We start from the raw sequence: 21920 nt of genomic DNA on the forward strand, positions 1-21920 counted from the left end.
AGTAATTGTGCTGAGCACCCGAGCTGTGTATATATATTTCTGCTGTGTCCTCTGCAGAAACAGGTCTGCTTGTACCACCCTCCATATGGTGGCTTGTTATTAGTTTTCAGTTGCCCTGGTGCCAGGGAGGTTCATCTAACCCTAGAGTCCAGCGTCTGCATAGCCCAATTTCTACTCCACTGCGATATTTCTCTTTCTGGCCAATCGAATAAGTCACACATGACTTAACTGCACGAAAGAACAACAGCAGCCTCAAGCAGATGTTGCTCTGTACACTGCCCGTGGAGTGGAAAAGTGATTTCAAGAATACTATCCGAGTTTCTGTTTAAGGGCTCAGCATGTCTCTGAAGGGGAGATGCGGCTGTGAGCGAGAGCCTCAGAGTAGTGATCTTGATGAAGGATAAAAAATACAGCATGTTTTTCATCCATAAAGCATTTTTCAGATTTTGTGCCTACTCTGTAATTTGAGACATAAATCAATAAAACAGGTCCCGTGTAGCCTTCTTTGTTACCTAACTGCACTTAGATTGAGCTCTCTTGAGTGCAAAAAATAAATCAGAAATTTCATCAACGCCTTGTGCGATGGTAATAATTAAACAGAATAAAAGAAATATTATTCTTAAATGGTGTTTGTTGTACTTAAGAAGTAGGTAAGGAGGAGCAATGATATTTTTTTCACTTTTATTCTGTAATATGACCAATATTTTTCATATTCAAGTGTGTATGAAAAAAAGTCACTGGTTTCTTAAAAAGCTAAATACAATAAGCATTGGATCAAGGCACATACAAGACTGGCCAAAGGGCATACAATGCACTTTGGTTTTCAATTGTAAATAACAGTTGACTTCAAATTGTGGCAACATAAGTGTGTTCATTTGAAAGAAAAAAATACTACAAAATAATACTCATAACAAGAAAGAGCTGCTGACACGGTGTAATTCTAATAAAAGCCAGCATGTTTTGTGTTTTTGGCCTGGTGACTACAATGACGTATGGTACACGGTACTGAAGAATGCCGCCATTGTCATTTAGCCATTGTTGGCTTGTACAAATAGAGATAGTGGGGGTCCTCTGTGTCAGCCTGTCCTGTCTACTTGTTTCGAGGAGCAGAGGGCTCCTTTAGGTCAGTGTGCTTTATCTGCCCTGTGCTGTGGCCTACAATCCTATCAGAGACATTTTAACCCTGCTTGGGTTGCCTTGCTGTATTTCTTCTTCCTGCAAACAGAACAAAATAACACACCGAACAAAGAGAAAAAAAAAGCATGACACCTCATCTTTAGTTTCCGTACTCCACACCTGGTGAATACTGGAGTAAGATTCTTGGTCCATAATAAATGGAGACAGCTACTGACTGCTCATTGTTTTAGATGGCAACATGCCTGCTTTGTATATTAGTTGATCAGCTGTGCCTTAGTTTACGTCATGTCATTTTTTTGCCTTTTTGTTTTTCTGACAGCCACAAAGTTAAAAGAATGACCTGTGCTTATACTACAAGGTTTTCTAAAGTCTGATTGTTCAACACAGCAATGAAAACCCACTTTCACAGTTGACAAGTCATCATATCTTAGTAGAACACAGAGTTTCTTTTGTTGGTCGATAACCTTAAGCAAAGGAAATACAGTACAAATTACTACAAATCCCTAAAATATAGAATTGCAGTTGGTTACCATACCCACTGATGGTTCAGTGATGGCCCGCAACTGGAACGTTCTCCATCTCCATAAAATGTCCTTAAATATAAATTATATGGCAAATGTACAGAACATTGCTTCCTTAGTCTTATAGATCCAGTGTTTTGTAAAAGTCTTGCCACTCTGTTTGAGTCAAGCACACCTCATGAATGTCCGTATGCAATATCATGAATGGGAATGGTCTGAATCTGGTATTCCACTGTCTCTGTAGCTCCTGTTGTTAATACTGTTGTCATTATGTGGACTTTTGTATAAACTCAGGCCATTAGGTGGGAAAATTGTGTGTATCACAAATTCCTCCTTGGACACAGGCAGGTGATTTATAGGTATCATCTGAAAAGAAGTTTCTCGTATTTCTAGGATGGAGTTGTCCTTTTTAGTGCCAGCCTCAGCATAGTCATCCTTTCTCCGACGGCCTTTGTTATAGGTGCAGTTCCTGGAAAAAAGTGAACCATTCCTATGGACGTACCAACACACCAGCGCCAACATGATTATTGCCAAAAGAGCCACAGCCCCTCCAATGATAGCAGCCAAAGGCAGACTGGAATTTTTGTAAGGCTCCTTCTCCTGTTCTCTGTTTAAAGTTGTAGTCGGGTGGTATGACTTGTGAGAGCCAGTCTCTGTCTCGATGCAAACGGGGGTCTCGTCAGACAGGTAACTGTTGCTGGTCTCCATGGGAACCATGCATATTCTATAGGAAGACTCTGGCTCCAGCGCCGTGAGCAGATACTCTGTTCTCTCCCCCTGCACGATGGTTTCAGTAATAGAGCCAAAGGCAGGGCTGTGCCCCAGCTTTAGCCAGCTGAGCCGCAGGGCAGTCATGGGTTGCGACACCCTCCATGATATGTGTATGGTATCTGCACCACTTGACTTCACACTGATGGTGATGATCTTTCTGCCTGAAGAGGTGGTAGTGCTGTGGTAATTTTTACTGATGTTAGGCCCTTTTATTATAGGCCTCCTAGTCACAAACACGGGCCACTGGGGCTGTGATGGGCGTAGAGTGTTGGAGACTGTGCTCGTCTCGTATGTGGAGAAGAGCTCTGAATCTGTGCAGTCAAACATATCTGTAGTTAGGTCTTTAATTGCCATCCCTTTGACCTTATCAGGACCCTGGCACATGAAACCCCGTACGTTCACCTTAGATGGCAATGACCGCAACCAGTCACGCACCCATTTCATCTTGCAGGTGCATTGCCAGGGGTTGTTGCGCAGCAGGAGCTGTGTGAGATTGTCCAGATCTTCAAATACGCCCTGTGGGAGGCTGCTCAGGTTGTTAAGAGAAAGGTCCAGGCGATACAGCTGTCTAAGGAAGGCAAAAGCCCCAGGTGGAACCCGATTAATATGATTTTCTTGTAGCTGCAGCTTCTCCAAACAGGTGCCTGGCAGATTGGCTGGCGGCATAGTGAGGGAATTCCTCACCAGCGAAAGCTCAGTCAAGTTGATCAGGTTGATGAAAGCCATCTCACCAATCCCACGGTTGTTGAGCAGGTTACCATCCAGGATTAGTCGCTTCAGGTTGATGAGATCTTGCAGCGATTGCTCTGAGATGGTGGAGATGCGGTTGTCGTCAAAGCGTAGCTCCTCAATGCTCATAGGCAGGCCTGAAGGGATGGTGCTAAGGTGGTTTCTGGAAAGAAAAAGCAGCCGGAGATGATTACTGTCCCTGAAGGCCCCCTCCTCTATGCTGACTGCTGATACAGAGTTATCATCCAGGTGCAGTTCTTCGATGTAGGGAATTTGAGCTAAAGAGGCATGGGTAATCATCCGAATGTTGTTCTCCTGAAGGTGGAGCTCTTTTAGCCCAAGGGGAAGGTTAGTAGGAAACTCATCCAGATTATTGCCGTACAGGTAGATCTTCTCCACCTTTATGAGCCTTCGAAGCTCTGAGGGAATGCCCGAACTCTTAATGCGATTGTTTTGCAGAAACAGCACTGTAGCGTCCTGGGGTATACCAGTAGGGATGGAAGTCAGGCCACGGTCATTACAGTAGATAAAGGTCCCATCGCAGCGGCAACTTGAGGGACATGAGGCAGAGGTCACCAAGGGGTTAGCAAGACCCAGCAGCAGCCCGATCCTGATGAGGAAGAGGATGAAGGACTTGCACTGACGCACCATCTTGAGGGTGTGTTGCCTGGCAGTCTAATCACTCAAGAGCCCCTGGGGAGAATACACAAGTGTACATTTAATGCACAATGCCTTGAAAGCGCAGCCAAATTCCTGTTTTCAGAATTGCTGGGTGTTTGAAAAGCTGCCTGCAGCACTGGCTCAATTAAATATGTGCTGAAAGAATCATTTGAATCCCTAATATTTAATTTATATGATTTGTTTATCAGGATTATCACACAGTGAAAATGTATCTTTTGTTTCACAATATACTCATTACATAAATATTCTAATCTTTGTGTAACTTTACATCTTTACTACCCTGCATTCCAAATAGTTAAATGATGCTTTGTCTTAAATAAAAAATGTTCCACCTTTGCACCTCTGTGAATTAAAACTGAGTGCATCGACTTTTTCCCCACGACTTCTGAAATGTAATGCATTCCCAAGCTTTACACATTTCTCAATCTGAAGCCTCTCTCTCATTGCCACAGATCACAGGGGTGAAAAAAGTCAGGCTGTCTCAATGAACTGTCGTGAACCTGGCATACCTTAAATGCTGACAGATTAATACCAATGTCCTTAGTCTCTTGAATAAGGCTTGATTGTAAATGTTTAACATATTAAATTTTTAGATTTAAGAAGTTATTTTTCAAATAAGGTTTTCTAAAGTCACAAGAATTTTGCACAGCAGTGTGTTAATGATTTTTGCTGTAAGTGTGTATGGCATGTTAAAAATGCTAAAAAAAAAGAAGACAGCGACTGTTACATTATTATAGTAAATATATATATTATATTTAAGGGTTGTGGACTTCAAACAGACAGCCTTGACATCAACAAAATGGCAAAAGCAGAAAGCATCTGTCTCTTTTTTCGTCAGCTATGTGTACGTTGCCCTTTACTTTAGGTACTACTGAATTATTTCTTTCATTATGCATTCCTGCCATGACCTCTCTTCCTGTACATCTAATTAGAAAATGCTGATCTGGTGAGTGAAGTGGAAAGAAGCAAAGCCTTCTGTATTTGTCATACCTGATTTATACGATGTGGTAAATCCTTTCCAGCCACCTAAAAATCCAATCAAGATTTCCTCTTGAATTTGCTCTTATCCTTTCTCAAAGGAAAAAGTTTGTCCAAGGGGTTTCTTGTGATATCCTGACCTGGTCAGTGTTTGCTGAGCTGATCCTTGTTTGGACGATGACCTCCTCTGTGTGGGCAGAGGCTCATGCCTTCAATGAATTTACCATGGCAGATAAGCCTGTACAAAAAGCATCCCCTGCCACTGACAAAGCATGTACTCTCAGGTAATATTGAAAATCCTAACGATTGCTGCAGCTGTCAAGCTTAACAGCCATAACCGCAAATTAGATTTTTGGGGTGTTGTATTGTTATCCGTTTGTTGTACGTGGCGGACTTTTGCAAAGGCTCCTGTCTGCAATCACGGCCGGCAGGCATGATGAGTTCACACAAAGCTGGTCTGAGCCATGCCAATCCCCTCTGCCACAGGCTCAATCCAGGCCTGTTCACTTGTGTACTCCAAGTCTTCAGGTAACCCAGAATCCTCTGCTCCCTTGTTGAGCCTGTATACACATTAATCCAGGGCTCTGGTCCTTTTTCCTGAAGCAGATAACCAGTGTTCTCCTCTCCACTAAGGAGAGAAACAAGGCAAGTTGCTTATCCTTCTGGGCACAGCCTCTCTCACGTATCTGCAGCTTGAGTCATGCTGTGCACTCCTCACACCTGGGATGATGCTCTGAAAAATAACCAAAGAGCAATGCATTCAGTTTTTAAATGATCAGGTTTCATTGACTTCACCTTGTAAAATTGCAAAAAAATGTAATTGCATTTAGAGATGTTTGATCATGGCTTCTGCCCGGCCTTATATTGTGACTTTGTATTTAGAAGAACCCTCTAATGCAATACTAAAAATACGCCTGTTGACCTTTTACAGTGAGCCACTCCAACAGACCACATTTCTTTTCTATCCCGCTACAAGAACGTCCGTGGATAAAAAGCCAGCACTGATTCAAACCCCACAGCTCAACAATGGCTACGGGTGGAGCTCCTTCCTTACTTCAGTACGTGTTTTAAAAAATAGAGCAGATCCTGTGATTTAAAAAAAACTAAACTAAAAAAAAACGGTTTAGAAAGTCCAGATATTAGAAGTGGAAGAAGAAACGATCCAGTCGGCGCCTGCTGAATTACTCACATTGTTAAAAAGCTTTCATGACAAATGAAGGCTGTTCGAATTTCCTAAGAAGAGGATGTCTGGTGCGTCCATCCCTGTCAATCCCAGCACCTCTCTGTGACCTCTTACCTCCACCCCATCCTCTCTTTACATTCTGTGAACGCTCCTTCTGTTTGTAAAAATAGAATTTCCTTTGCCAAGGAAAATGTTATGGTTCCCTTTTACAACACAATAGCTTTGTGTCCTAAGCATCCATGTGACCTGTTTGCTGCCTCTATGCTGTAAAACATGTAAAGGTAAATTAGGAACAAGAGGCCCAGCCATTTAACAGTTGTAACCCATGACAAGGAGAAGATTAGGGAATTGAGAGGCTTGTAACTCGATTACAACTCCTGAGATGCTGTCTCATAATAACGCCCCCCTTCCTTCTGTTCCATCTAAACACGGGTGCTCGGTCCAGTATTACATTAGTAGTAGATTAGAGTCTGGGGAAGAGAAAAAAAAGCACCAGATGTGACCTCTACTAACTTGTAGACTAAAGGAGTCTGATGGGGGGGAAAAAAAGATTACATTTAGTAATGGAGTTCTTTAGAAAATGGTGGGATGATAGAGGAATATGTGCTGTCTGTCTGGTGGAATGAACTTTATGTGCAGCACTTAGTCAGGCTATTTCAATTTTAAATAGCCTCTTTCACCTAAAAGTTCTTCTTTCCCTAAATGTGTGCCGTCTTGATTTGAATACTGGAAATGTTGGCATTAGGTAAAAGAAAAAAATGTGCCTCTACGTTTCTGCCGAAGGAAGAGCTGTACTCCAAAATAATAGACTTTTGGGGTTTGAGAAAGGGTGATTGTCACAAAAATGATATGGCACAACATTTCCTTTCTTTAGCCAGAAAAACCCTAGCATAATAGAATGTAGCTCAGTGTCCAGTATAGGAGATGATGAGATGTGGGTATTCATTAAGAACATGTGGTAGAATAATCTGTCGGCCTCGGTGTGCTCTGTTATATCATGTGTGTGATTTATCAGAAGTGTGCTTTGAACATAGCACATCATGCTTATTTTACAAGAAAAACAGTCAGGCCTAGACGCTTGATGGTCTCCCCCACCACCCCCACCCAACCCCAATTTTTTTCCATGCTCTTCGGATTTCAGGAGAGTGGCCCCCTCTCCATTGTTCACTACAAGGCAAGCATGTGGACCGTGTAGCCTCACAAAGGGGGGGGGGGGGGGGTCTAAGGTTTTTGGAACTTTTATTCAGACAATTTACGAAATGCCTTAACTTAAAACAGTGCATTATGCAAACCTCCTGTGTTCCCATTTACAAATGCACGCCCAGCCAAATGTATGCAGTTGCGCGCACGCAGTGCTTTGTTTCCCGTGCACACAATCATTCTGAGAGCAATAAACGGTGGGTTCAACGTTTTTAGTGATGGATGTCTTTCTCCATCGTTCTAATAAGCTCCGCTGGCAGGACAAGGGATTTCTCCAGCAGTCAGAGTGGATTCTGCTTCATTTAATCCGAACTGGCAAAGTTAAATTGAGCATCCTAGTAAAATTGCATGTTGGTGTACAGCAAGTTACCTTTCAGTGAAGAGCGTGGGAGGCTCGCACAAAGCTGGACACCGATAGCCATTGTGAGCTGAACACGCATAAATGCACATTAAGCTGCAATAACAGAGCCCAAGACTCTGTGCCCTGTAGGCATACACTGCACAAGAAAGGCTTTGGTAGAAAAAAATTCATATAGGAACAATTTCATGCCTGTCAAAAGTATTGCAGATTATAATGACTTTTAGTTCAGTAAAATACAGAATAATATTACATGGGCTGCATTGGTGGGGGTGAAGCTCAAGAAGTAGTAATGGCTGGCTGCTAAATTATTCATAAGCCCTGAAATTAATTTTGAAACCACGGTAGAGCCTTCCATTGGGAAATCATTGTTGTTTGTATCTGCTGTTGATCTTTCATTCTAATTCATAATTTAGAATTATGATAGATTGCACAGTACAGTCATTGTGGGCTATGTTTTGCTCAGATTCGCTCTCTAAGCTGTGTGCCTGCAACATCAGCTGGCACAGCGATAGCACTTAAGGAAACAGTCAAGGTGGACAAAGATTGTTTGGGGCTGTATCAAAATAAACGGACCCCTTTAAGCTGATTTTAAAGCAAAATGAATAGTTTTCCCTGCTTTTAACAGAGGTGAGATTTTGTCAGTGGGAACGCTTGCACGAAGCATTGATTAACAATTTAGGAGATTGTATGTCAAGACACCTGGCAGCGGCCTACTGTGTGCCGCTGAGACACAACAGAACATTCATGGTCACATCTGAATGCACAGGGACACAGAACACGTTTCAGCCAAATAGAAAATGGGTAGAAATCTCTTCGTTTAACGGATTTGGTATGTGGCCTCCTGGTGTTGTCTTTAGATGGGCTGAACAGATGATACTTTTGCTGGACCATTAAGAGCATATATAGGCCCGGGACAGACGGGGGTCCCTCTTTTGTAATAGCCTGAAAGGAAAGATCTGTAGCAGCGGCAATTGTTTTTCTCCACATGGGGGTGGTAGGCACTGCAAGATAAAAATGTGTGCGAATCTGTGTGTGTGTGTGTGTGTGTGTGTCTGTATGCGACAAGCAAACGCAGAATATTCATGTTAAGCTCCAAGAGCCTATCTCGGCACAGGCCAGACAACCACCCAAAATAGGGGGGATTTGTTCAGCCTCCCTACTGGCCCTACTACAGCTTGTTCTGAGTCATATGGCTAAGTTTCTCCCCCCCCTGCAGCATTTAGGCCTTGAAGCCCTGTTTACGCTTTTACTTTCAGTAACCAGTATGAAATGATGTGTCTCTTGCAGTTTAGGATTGATCATAAAAGATGCTGCCGAGTGGATAGATAAATTATGAAAAGAAGTGGATTAGGCCTCCTCAGAGCACGGTGGTGAATCAGAAATATGCCTTGGTGGTAATGAAAGACACCCCCCTCCCCCTTTCCCCACCCCCAAACCAATTTCACTTTTTTTTTATGCTTTGATTTTTTTCAATCATGGTGACCTGGTTAGTTGTCGAATTCCCTCTCACAACAACTGACTGGGGACTTTTGCCTCGGGCAGCTATCAGTGAAGACAATTGGCTCTGTTCTCACAAGTCTGCCACGTTTTAAAAGGCTATTTATTTTTACTGTCTGTCAAACACACCGAAAAACAATGAGCTACTATTTGCATTGCATGACAAGTCGGGTCAAGTTTGGATCCACTGCCGGTGATGTGCGGAAATTAGGCTCCAGCCTACACACACATACACGTATACACATATGTTGTTCAAAGCCTGGATGAACTTATCGTCTCACGAAGATAAAAAGCTGTGTTAAATTGGATTAACCACTGTCCTTGTCCTGGTGCTGCTGCTAAGAAGGCGTCCACTTTTATTGTATTGCTGGGATGGTGATCAGTTTGCATGCACAGAGACGAACACGGCTTTTCGTTAACGTGACAGACTGATCGAGTGAAGCTATCGCTGACTGTAAAGGCGCTTTTATTTCTTGATGCTTTAATAACACGGCTGTCACGGAGTCGCAGAGAGCTGCAGCTGCAGCAAAATGCCACACGTTTCTTTTAAATACTCGTTAATGTAACATAATGTGCTTTGAGTGAGCTGCTGATTATAAGCGAATTGATGAAACTTAAGTGGATTTAACTTTGTGCATTTGAAGGGCTTCTACTTTTTTTGACTACGCCCGTGCAGCAGGGAAAAGCTCTCACTGCCTATGATTATTATTGTTATTATTTTAGTAGCAGAGGAGGGTGGCGATGGGGCGTCCAAACCTGGGGTTGAGTTTACAGTTGCACAGCAGCCTAAAAATTTCACTCCCTAGTAGGTTGCATCAATAGTAGCGGGTCCGATCCAAGTCGTCTAGACTGTGATTGTGCAGACGCTTTCAGTGGAGTTGTTTTTTTTTCCAGCTGCCTCTCCGTGTCTAAATCCGCGGGATCTGCGCTGCAATTCCAGCAGCACGCCGGGGTGTCTTCTCGCGCTGCGACACTGAGGCAGAAACAGACAGGAGAAGCAGACCGGGTGTTTGCTCTCAGAGACACACGCTGGAAAAAATAGAGGGACGCAGTACCCGATAGCAGCAAGTTGTTGGCACCAAGAGGGGGGGTTGAGACGAAGAGAAGAATGATTTCTGTCTGATTTCTATCTGCCAACCTGGGAAGAGTGTCTACGCTCAGTGTGTGCGTGCGCGCGCGTATGAGTGCCTAATTTGGATATTTTAGAAGAAAAGAAAGTGCACTTGAGATTTTTTTAAATAAAGATCGCCCTGAGACAATCACCTCTAAGAAACGCAGTATCTCTCGCCTGAGCCGAGTGTTAGAAATAAGGAGGGAAAGAGGGCAACTAATTAGATACAAGCAACTCCTGAGGATTCCGCATTACTTTCAATTCCTTCTGCCAGAAAGAAGATCCAAAAAAGATGAAAAGGATGCATTCCCAACAGGACTGTACCATCAAAAAATAAAAACCCAAAACAAAAAAAAAGCAACTCCGCACTTACCTCAACTTAATCAACCAAAAATGGAAAGTAACAGGTATCCTCTTATATTTAGCTTCACAGCGTGAAAAATAATAATCCAATCCACGCTTAAATTCAGATCCCGAAAAATACAAATAAAAAAAAATATAATTAAAAAAAGTCCACACTCCCTCACAAGGCTAGAGCTATTCGGAGTTTATCAGAAGCGCCACTGCTATGTTTACTGGTGACCCCATCACACGCATACACAATCTGCTGGCTGTGCGAGGACATAGGTGCACGGATAGATCTCAATACAAATGTGGAGTTGTGTTTGCCTCTAGCTTTGCTTCAATAGAGCACTGATGTCATATGGAGGCGGGGTCTCTCTCTCTCCCCCTCTCTCTCTCCCTCTCTCTCTCTCTTTTGGAGATGCACGATGCAGTGTTGTTTGGATACACTAGAGGGAGTGGAGGAAAGGGGAAAGCCACTCACATCCTTGTTAGATGTGTGCACTTAAGATGAGCGAGTAGTCACTGGTTGGAAAGCGATGCTGGCTGGCATCAAAAGACAAAGAGGTGGGAAAAAAACTGGAGATGTACAGTATGTGTGTGCATGCTGGTGGAAATGAGATACGCCCTAAGCACTTTGGCGGCAGTGGTTTGCTTAAGGAAGAGATATCGGCAGCTGTTATTATCATTGGGTGTTCGTTTCAGATGTGCCAGGATAGTTGATGATCAGTTTGGGTCGGATGTCAGATGTCATCATTTTTCAGTTTCTTTTTCTTCTTTTCTAAAGTAAAGAAATCCAGCATTTCAAATGCATGACCTGCTTCATGCAACAAGAGTAGGATTATATCTTTAAAAAAAAAGTTGACAGGTAATGAATATTGGATGATGTTGTCGCAGTGAGCCAGAATAATTCATCACAAGAATTTAGGGCCGTGTTGCTAATTCCTAATATGTGGTTGACTCTGTTTGTGTGGCTAAGCACTAATAGAGGATCTGTAAGAGTGTGTCTGTGTGTTTATACATGAATGAGGTGTCGGTTGCTCAGAGATACCTGAACTGTTTCTTGCCGCTCGTGCCTTCTCTTTAACCCTGTTCGGTTTCATAGTTAAACGAGGCCAAACAGTTGGTTTGCTTCCTTCTGGGTCCCGAGCATCAGTGACTCATCCTGTTAGTCAAAGGACTGTACAGAAGAGTTGACCCAACCAACACTCTGTCCTGCCCTGCGTCATCTCCAGTGTTTCCCCCTCTGGCGAACTGACATGGCAGACACCACAGCCGGGCGCATTGAGCTGTAGTGGAGCAGCTCTGTTCATCTGCTGCTGAATATCAGCTTCCTGTCAGTGGCATTGGGTCAATAATCAGATCTGCGTGATGTATGCAGCTGTCGGTGCAATGTGGAGACTCCTCTCTTGCGTGTCATTCACTCTTGCCAATACCACTTTTTGTTAATTACCTCAAGCCTATTATACTATTCAGCTCTGAGTGCCTGGAGGGTCTGCATCCATTTTCAGTAAACAAACAGGTTTGTTAGAGAGGTGTTATTCGCTTGTTCTAAGGAGACTAAAATATCAAGCATAAAATTTATCATGCATTCTGTTTGTCATAAGAGAGAGCAGTTGCCCTGTAATAATTAATGACAGTTTAAAGAAAAGGCAAAGAGAAAGAAAAGCAGTAAAGTAGCATAGAGGCTCAATAATAGCACGCTCTTACAACAGCTGAAAGGAATTAAACTGACACTGTACAGACTGAGGCCGGTTGCAGAAAATTACAAAGTATGCATGCCTAGAAAAATGCCGTTAATGGATTTAGATTCCTAGCATACAATCAAGAGCAAAAGTCAATTATTATACCGTTTAAAACGCCATCTCTGCTTTTGTTATTTGGTCTCCCATCGTCTGTTCATGAGCCAATGAGGACCTCTACTCCTAGTAATTGTTACGGCCTCGTTAGGATAGGGAGTGCTACAACCACAATGACTAAGTGTCTGACCACTGCTGACATTTCATGCCCAGTTATTTTGCCAGGATAGAACATGATCCAACTCCAGCCTCAACACATCAGCACACAGTTAAACCATGATTGCCATCTTAACTGGAGTGGCTGATTGAACAGACACTTAAGCCTGGAGCATCTGCCAAAACTACTTAGACCTCCAGTGGTGTTTTTCAGATTTGTTTGCTTTCCAGCTGGAGTGGCTCTCACTTTTGTTTGAAACACAAAGGGATCTCTAGACAAGTATAAACTGTCTGTCTGTATATTGTTCACTTGGAGGCAAATCTGTATGAAATACAATTTCTGTTGTGTAAAGAAGGTCCTACTGAGGCTCTCTTTTTTTTGGCTGCTTTATTAACAAAAGTAGCTATCTTTTATTAGTTCAGGTGTGGTGACGAGGACTGCGAGGTGAGAAAAGGTCAGTCTCGGACATCACGGGCTGATCCGTGTCTTCCTCCTTGATGGGCAGAGCCGCAAAACCCGAGCCTGACCTCAGTGTGGCTTCCTCTCCTAAACTGACTGCAGACACATCTGTCAGCAGCTGTTGATAGACCTTCTCTTAGATGTACAAAGAGTCCCACTGGAGGGTGATGGTGTTGGGTTTCAGTTATCTCAGAACCAGGGGAAAAATCTGTTGCCTTGTTCATCTTTTTGTTCAAGATATGTGCTGTGGTTTCCCAAGGACGTGCTTCAGTCTGTCTGGCTAGTTTCACTCTGTTTAGACAACACACTTTGTTTTGCCTCTTAATTTTTGGGAATGCTAGCTAAAGTGCCTTTTGGGGTCTGATAGCAACTAACAGGTGATAAAGTGCACTTGGTCTTGTTCTTTTATTTGACTGTCCTGAGAACAGTTTTTGTCGCTCACGACAGGCGTTCGACCAGGTAATTGATTTACTTTTGTGCTCATGCTGTGGTCAATGGATTGGGTTTGCAGTTGGCAAGCTTAGGTGTCCTATTTTTCTGACTGTCTTCCAGAACACATGGACCCAGTCTGATTGGTGCTATGTAAGCTCAGTGCTATAGATATCATTATTATGTTGTTGTTTTAACTCCCTCAACTTTCCATTTATTTGTCACTTAAGCTTAGCATTCACAGAAAAGCTTATGTGTACAATAGTCCTCGAAACTGCTCAGGGGCTCGCAGGGGAAAAGGAAGACTGATTTTTATTTATTTGGGTTTTTTCCCTGTGCTCTGACCCGAATTCAGTATCGATAGACTTTGTGTTCTTAAATGATGCCAAATTAAGGGGAACACGTAAAAAGGTGCTGCCAAAACCCCCACTTTGTTTTTCATTTACCGCTTGCTTTATTTGCATATTCATCCTCTACAGGCAATCTGCAGCGATCTTTGCTGTGGGTTTTTTTATCTGCACTTTGTCATTCTGACAGGCAGCCTTTCACAGTATCACAACGGCTTACCTACGATTTGTGGATGAGAGGCGCTATTGGTTCGGTTAGAGTATGTCATTTGTGACAGACATAAAAAAGAGACTTATAAAAAATATAATATCATTGAATGGGTTAGAGCAGACATATGTTAGGCTTCATTAGTGCTGGTTTGTATACATGTAATTGTAAAGATTATTAGCATTGCCCAAAACGGTTATGAAGAGGAAGCTTTGACTGATGGAGCTTGTGGGATCTGTATGCATATGCAGATTCCAGTGAGATGAAACGTCGCTTTGCAACAGGCATGTTTTGCTACCGTACAGTAAGATGCTGGTCTTTTCTGATGCAGATCCCACATGTCAAAGGTTAGCCTAACCCCTTAATCTCTTGGTACTGGGATGAAGGTCAGAGGGGTGGAAAAAAGAGCCAACAGCAGCTAGACTAAAGAGACTGACATCCTGCTGCTCATGCAAAGCCAGTGGCCTCGGTCAGTAGTCATCTGGGCCTTGTGTTTGTGAAAGAATGACAAGGCATGCAAATAGCCCCATCGGCTGTTTTTCCTCTCGTCTTTTGTTTTCTTTGGCTGTTTTTGTGGTTGCTGTTGTGTTTTCTGCAGACACAGAGGAACTCGGGGATGAACGAGTTCCACGAAGAAGGTAAAAGGGGGGAGGGCTAGGAGGTGACTTGTCAACCATAGGACCTCCCATAGGTTAATGACCCCAAACACAATGCTCTGTGATCAGATTAGATAGAGCACTCTCCCCCCACCGCACTAATCAGCACAATAAAGGAGATAAAAGGTAGAATTACCATACAGTGTTTTCGCAGCTCAGCGTACATCTCCAGTGCAGCTAATTGAAACCTTTTTCTTTTGCTTTGTAACTGTTTTCCTTTTTCTGCCATAAACGTGTCATTACCCCTACTCGGCATCTTTGTTTGTGGAGGCACAGACAGGGCCTCAAAGACAAACATGCAGTTTCCCAATGCTTTAACAGAGCAATGCAATTTTTCAGTATATGGGTGAATTTAGTACCTTGGACTTTGGATGGCTTATGAAAGGGTCACTCGGGGTTTAAAGCTATAAGAAGAAGAAGAGGAACTGTGAGTTAATGTTATCTAGAGAAACAAACTGAGTCTTTTCTGTTCTAGATAAGATAAGATAGATTATACAGCACCTCACAGTCTGTAATGGCCCTGTTGATTGGATCACAAACAGGAAGTGTGGCTCTATGGGAACAGCATTTTGGGTAAAGTGTGAGTGGGGGGTGGGAGGGGTGTAAGAATACAGAGGGGAACTCTTGTCACACAGAGCTGCCACCATTGAGATCAAACTCTTCACTTATCTATGCCAAACACTGGCTTAGTTTGCTTAGTGTGTGATCTGGATCACTCTGTTTACTCTCTGGAGTCATATCAAAAATTACCTTTTTTAAAAAAAATAAATCATTTCTATTTGGGTTTTTCCACTGCTGAGCACAATAGTACTCTCAGATGGGATATGATACTTTTAAGTCATCTACTCAAAACACATTTACATTATCTACTTCACTGATTCTGCATGATTGTCTACAATGAAATAATTCAGCACTGATGAGGTTTTCTGTCAAAGCTGGGTAGATTTATGTTGACATTTTCTACAAAGGGTTTTCACTTTACTTCACTCCACTTTACTGGGGCTGCTTGACTGACATTAAACGCCACTTGAAGGTGTTTTTGGGTAACACCTCCAACCACTCCAACAAAAAGGTCGCGTCTATGCCTCAGCGTCTGACACCAGTGCTACAGCTCTCGTCTCGAGTGGCTTGCATATCAGGTATCTTATTCCTCTACAGCCAGGAGCCACATCAAAGGAAGCTCCATAGAAAGCAGTGATGAGGGGAAGAAAAGGAATGGTTGAGAAGAGGGGACATTTCTGACTTTCCTGAAAGAAATAGACGTCGAGTAGCCACCTACCTATTAGCGCAAGAGTGTAAGGTGCTTGTGGTGGAGTTGTGAATGACACGTTATATTTAAACCGGGAGTAACTGGAGTAGACCCTTTTTATGCTTTTCTGTTGCTGGGGTGTTCCTGAGGTTAACCTTCACCAAAAAGAAGTGTATATTAGCTGTGTATTGTATTAGTGGTGACGGGGATGAAGTGTTGGTGGATTTCTCTGTGGGGGGAATGAGAACCTTGATCTTGCATGGTAATATGCTTCTCGTGTACATGTGCATTAAGTTAAAGTTCAGGGTGAACTTACAGCGAGGTATGCATTTTCTTTCAATATTAAATACAGTCGGTAAGTTAATCTAGTTAATTAAAAATCAGAAAGTTTTAAAGAGAAAAGTATACCAGGAGGGTTTGCCTCCCATTTAATTGGAAAGTGTTGCACAGCACAACATAAAGTACTGACTCACTGATGTAGAAACTATGAATGTATAGATTTCTGTGCTTCTGGGTGTCATTTAGTAAAAACTTGACTGTTTGTGTTCTTTAGACTTAGAAGTGTGCACTAACAGAGACAAAAGTAAACAAAGATTTGCTGTATATGCTGCGGTAAAGGCATTGTGCACAGAAACTGTGCTTTTCCTCTTGTAATATAACCCTCTGCGTTCCAGTCTCACAAACGAACAGTAAAGACAAAGCTGTGACATTTCTCAGGCAGGTAAGAACTCCTTACAGCTGACCCATCAAAGACAACCAGTAAAAGTCAGAGGAAGTCAACCAAGCAAATCGTGGATAGAAGAGATGGGTAGGTGTGTTGGGTAAATAGAAGCGGTGTCATTATACCCAACATCAATCACACAGGCAATAACAGAGACGTGAATTTATACACAGCCATAGGAATAAACACTGGGGGCAGGAGCTGCCAGACTTTGGCAGGCGCTGATGCTGTCTCAGTGTTGGTGTGAGAATGGCTGCGATTTGAAATGGAAATGGTCCCTTTCTCTAGTGGGTGTTATTGGCGAACAGTCTTTCTCTTGATTGAATCGTAGCTGACTGCATTACGTTTCTGCATAACATTGCAAGAGGCTCTCAAAAACACACTCTTTTCTTTGTAAAGGTCACTGTTGAATATTGAAAATGCTAGCGTTTCCTATTTAGGCATCCATCGCTCTCTGGGTGTAATTTGTAGTTTATGATCCTTTTTGCTATGATCATCTAAACTTATGTTTTTTTTTCATCTCTAGTCTTCCATATTATTTCGTATACTGTAATAATATTTAAAAAAATGCAACCAACAAAGGTATTTGTTATATTCTCTCTGTTGCAGCTTCTGATGTGCAACACAGATTCTGCATTTTTTCTCTCCTCCAGCGCTTCAGCTATGCTCTCATAATGTAGCCCAGTTGAATTATTTTGCATTGAATCTTCTTTACTTTTTATGTTTTTAACTACAACTTTCCTTTCTGCTTCACCAGTGACCCATTTTTTCCCGCCTTTGATCATTAAAATTTCATTACCATGATAAGCGGCATTCCTCTAACTCTTGCTTGTCACCTGAGTATCTTCCTTGGGAAGCCTTGAATATAAGCGGATACAAATCCAACATGAATTGTTTTACGCGCTGTTTCAGTGTCGCACTAATAACTGTAATTCTTTTGCACAGTTCGTAAAAGTTAAGCCAAATTTCTGCCAAAATCCATTAAAGTTCAGTGTGCATCACAGCAGCAGCCGCCCCCGGCTCTCCCAGGAAAGGGCAATCCCAGAGGAGGGTCCATTTAACCCCTTAGGATTAGTGCTCATGCCTACTTTAGCAATGGTAAAAGGGAAAACGTCTCAGCACATTGAGTCAATAGGGACTCAGGCTTGCTCCGCTAGCTTCCCACACAAAAATGGACCAAGGGGAAAAAAAGTGAAGCTTTAGCTCTGACTTGAATAGGGCTAGATGTTTGCCCAGCCTGCTTTACCGTTTGCCCTTCCCGGCCTTCACAGTACATTACCAGACCAAAAATACGAGGCTGTAATCTCAACAATATATTCAAAGCAAGTATGTGGAGCTTGCCTTGAATATTTTGTCTGCATCAGTTAGTCCACTTAAAGTGGAAGGGAGATTATCACTTTTTTTTTTCACACCAGCAAAGCACGGATTGTAGAAAGGGATATGTTTTATTTGATTTAGCATCAACATCCTGCCACCCTTGTCGTATTTCTTCATGGGTTTCTTTTCATCTCTGTCACTCTCTAAATCACGATTCACACTCTTTTTACATGTCTATATTTTATCAGACAGCATAGTTGTTCCTCTGTTAAGTATCTCTGTCTTGTCTTGCTTGGAGAGGCTGTGGGAGAGGAGAGGCATAGAGACAGTCCGGTGTTGTGTCAGAGGACGTGGCCCCTCTCACAAGGGTCCCTGGTAAAGTCTGTGTGTTGACTTTAGCTGTCCACTGACATTCCCTCGCGTTTGTCAGGCTTTCATCAGGGCGCTGTTCAAACAAACGCTGGCAACTGAAAACACATTCTCTCAGTAACTCGCAGAGAAGCGCACACACACACACACACACACACACACACACACACACACACACACACACACACACACACACACGTATGGACAGACTTCAATTTGACTTCATAGCAACAGGTGACACCCCATATAGAGCCATAACTCTAGCAGCCATATTTAGTGTTTTTAGAACAGTTATCATAAAAAATATACCAGACATTTATATTTGAGTGTATTTACAGCTGTGCATAATGTGGAGATATCCGGCAATGACTAAAAAAATGTAGTTTGATGTTTCTTCTAATTTATTTGATTCTGTAGAGTAAAATGCAAGAAAACAAGTAAAGTCTTTATTTCCTTTCAAAAAGGAAACAAAAAGACACCTGTGCTTTTACATTTGGTCTCACTCTGCCTTGGACATTTTTTTCTGTCGGAGCTGACGGGTTGGAGCCGGCCAGCGGGAATGCATCTGCCAGTCAAGCAGGAGGAGCGTCTCCTCCCGGTTTAGATTGCCTGTCTGTGTGGACAGCTTTCCAGCCTGACAAATTTCGCGCCTGCATCAGGCGCGACTGAGGTGCTGTATGAGGAACAGAGGAATGTAGGGTGTTGGGTCGTTAGCAGTGGGGGTGTTGGGTTGGGAGTGACATCACAACTGCAGAAAGGGACAGTGGTAACATCCCAGTGCGGCTGCAACAGGGATAAGCGAGAGTTTTGGAAACCAGGTGCACCCCACACCTGCATGTGTTCCTTCCACCTTGCTTAATTAGAGTTCGGTGTCCTCCTAATGAATATTCTCGCTCTTGTCTGTTCTCCAGTTGCGTGTATGTAGTTGTGTGTGGGAGCCAATGGGATCAATTGGGAATTATCTTGCCCTCCCAGGAGGATGCCTCCTTTTTCTCCTGTCTGTTTATCCACAAGAGCATACTCATGTCAGTGTTAGCTGTAAAGACTCATTTCTGATCGGCCTGATCGATTGTTATGATTTCTTGTGTGTGAGTATTAGCGCATTTTTTCTTTTACGTTTATCTAAGAACACTGGTGCTGCCTGAAAGAAATATTGAGAATATTAGTAATTAGAGTCTGGACTAAGTGAGTTACAGTTGCATCAGGTGGCTTTTACTCTTGTTTGGCAAGCAGGAGGTTCTTATTTTCATGCAGTGTGGAGAGACCCAGTTCTTTTCTGTCACCAGATCTTTGAGTGGGATGGCAGGGAGCAGTCACATCATTCATGTCATCTGAAGCTGAGTGTGTCAGAAGTAATAGAGGAGTACTCAGTCCCCGTCTTACTGTAGCGTAACAGGTTTCTGTATGTTACACAGTCATCTGCTGGGTTACAATTGGGGCTAAGGCTGCTGAACCCCTGCCTGGTTCTTCTGAAGGCAGTGACACAGAATCCTCCATAGAGACTTGCTGTGTGATTTTTCTCAAAGTCTGACAGGCGTCTGAAGCTTCTCACGTATCCAGCCGTCAGTTTACCTGAGCCATTCTTCATGTCTGTTTTTGTCAGTGGGAGACTTGTGTATGACTGTGGGGATACAAGTGTCAAGCATCGGTTTACACCACATAAGGTCTGCTCGGTGCGCCGCTCACGATGGCAGTAAACTGCAACAAAAGGAAAGTTTTCTCACTGTTACTCCTCAGCGCAAATTCAGTCACAGCAACAGAAGGTTTTCTAAGTCAAAGAAGTTCTGTTGTTAGTTTCATGCAACAAGTTTGCCCCTGCACCCTCTGCGTGTGATTGCTGCTGCTTCCACCCACATCACATGGCCAGCTGACCTTGCGCCCCCCGCACCCCCCCCCCATGTTTAACAAACTGTCTTCCTTTGTTTACGAAGCCATGTTTCCATGGCAATAGAGCTGAATCAACCCAAACGGCATGGGTTTGCAGCCTCAGTAGGCCAAGCTAGCCTAGCAAAAGTCCACAACAGTTTCACAATAACCCTGGAACACAGTATTAGTGTTCTTAGGATGAGACACAATGAAGAAACACAGTCTGATCTCTTATATTTTTGATTCCTGTCTGGACACCAGTATGATGATCAAAGTGAGTCATGTTTCTACAATTTAATCTAGTAAGCAACAGCTTAGAAATACATCTCCCTCTTTATTAGCGTGTGTTTCTTTGATTATTTAAATGGTCACACACTGATGCTAGAGCGCCACTGGCTCATCTATTTACAGAAGGCTATTTTTGTCATACTGGAAGACAAAGTGGTCCTAGTTTTTCCTGAGCTCCTACTACCTAATGAGCTGAGACCTGAGACCTGTCACGAGAGCTCTGTCGCTTTCAAGTATTCAATAGCTTGAAGCGGACAGTGGCCATGCACTCGTTACTGTGCATGCCTGCTAGGGAAGTCTGCAGAAGCAGATGTGTTAACGCACACAGAGTCAAAAAGCAAAATGTGCAGTCACCGCTGCCCTGATCCCTACACAGGCACAGAAAATACTCTATGAGCTTAAATCCCTTTTAAATCTGCAGGTGGTTGTAGTGTACAAAGCTACATTAGGTTTCATGCACAAACCTTTCCACTTTAACACTGCTCATGTATGAATTACAGCATGTACAAAGAGACATAACAGAGAAAAATCTTAAAGAGGGGAAAAGTACTGCCATACTATAAAAGTTGGCAGTTTGTTTTCTTTTTCCCTCTCTTTAACCAACTCACTAACGACAGATAGGATTTTATGTAAGGCTCTACATGTGGTGGCCATGAATATAAATTAGGTAATTAATGAATAAAGCCAAGGGCACATTTTTATATTATATAAATATTAAGAAAATGATATGATATGTATCGTGTTACTAAAAGGAAGCTGGCTCAGCTTATTTATCTTCAGAAAAATAAATAAAAGTAGACCCAGATACGTGAAATCACTGAACAATTGAACACTGGTCTACTGCTTTTTGCGTATATGTCCACACATGTTGCATGTTGTGTCTAAGATATACAATTCACCTGAATTTCTCTTAAACCGTACACCTTTGATTGCACTGCTTGTCATGGAAATTGCAGAAGAGAGTTTTTCTTATTAGCCCGTCAGTGTTGTTGCGCTCCCGCAGGTGTGCGTTTCGCTTTGCTGTGTCCACGGTGAGATTGGCTGTGTGGCTGCAATTACTTATTTAGCTTAAGTGTGGGGAAAACAAACAAAGCAGGAAAAGCTGGAATGATCAGACAGTGGCTTTTTCCCAGCCTCGTCTAATTCTAATCTGCACAGGTAATTCTTCTCAAACCCACCGAGTCCATACGAGCGATTGGATTTCAATGCATCTCTGATGAGATGTGGGGTTGGGGGAGGGGGTGGGGCTCTACCTTTGCACTCAGCTGGATTGGCGAGCAGATGCTCGGTCAAAGTGACAGGTGATAAGTGCTTTGGCAAGGTGTAAGTGAAATCTTTATGCATGTCTTGCTTGTATGTAGCTGTGCTGTCACTGTCCATCCTTCGTATGGTCGCTCTTATTTGCTGTGCCTCTCAGAGCATTTTCTTAGCTATAGAGCCACAGCTCTAACAGTCTGCTAAGCACCTGTGACCTTTTAGATGGAGTGTTCTGTTTATTTCAGTGACTAGCGCACAACCGTCTGCTTCGCAAGGTGGTGTGCAAA

At 42.9% G+C, this 21920-nt stretch overlaps 2 protein-coding genes across 2 annotated transcripts in view; one reads left to right on the top strand and one right to left on the bottom strand.

The window, feature by feature from the left end:
- macrod2 (mono-ADP ribosylhydrolase 2) overlaps positions 1-21920 on the top strand; it is a 399684-nt gene that overhangs the window by 70211 nt on the left and 307553 nt on the right. The window lies entirely within an intron of this gene.
- Positions 704-10824, bottom strand: flrt3 (fibronectin leucine rich transmembrane 3). The gene is made up of 3 exons (XM_026190210.2): positions 10543-10824; positions 4830-5550; positions 704-3851 (listed from the first exon to the last, which is right to left on the bottom strand). The coding sequence occupies exon 3, from the start codon at positions 3807-3809 to the stop codon at positions 1857-1859; it is 1953 nt and encodes a 650-aa protein (XP_026045995.1). The 5' UTR covers positions 3810-3851; positions 4830-5550; positions 10543-10824; the 3' UTR covers positions 704-1856.

This window comes from Astatotilapia calliptera, chromosome 13, assembly GCF_964374335.1.
Source record: "Astatotilapia calliptera chromosome 13, fAstCal68.1, whole genome shotgun sequence".
In the NCBI taxonomy this organism is placed as follows: Eukaryota; Metazoa; Chordata; class Actinopteri; order Cichliformes; family Cichlidae; genus Astatotilapia; species Astatotilapia calliptera.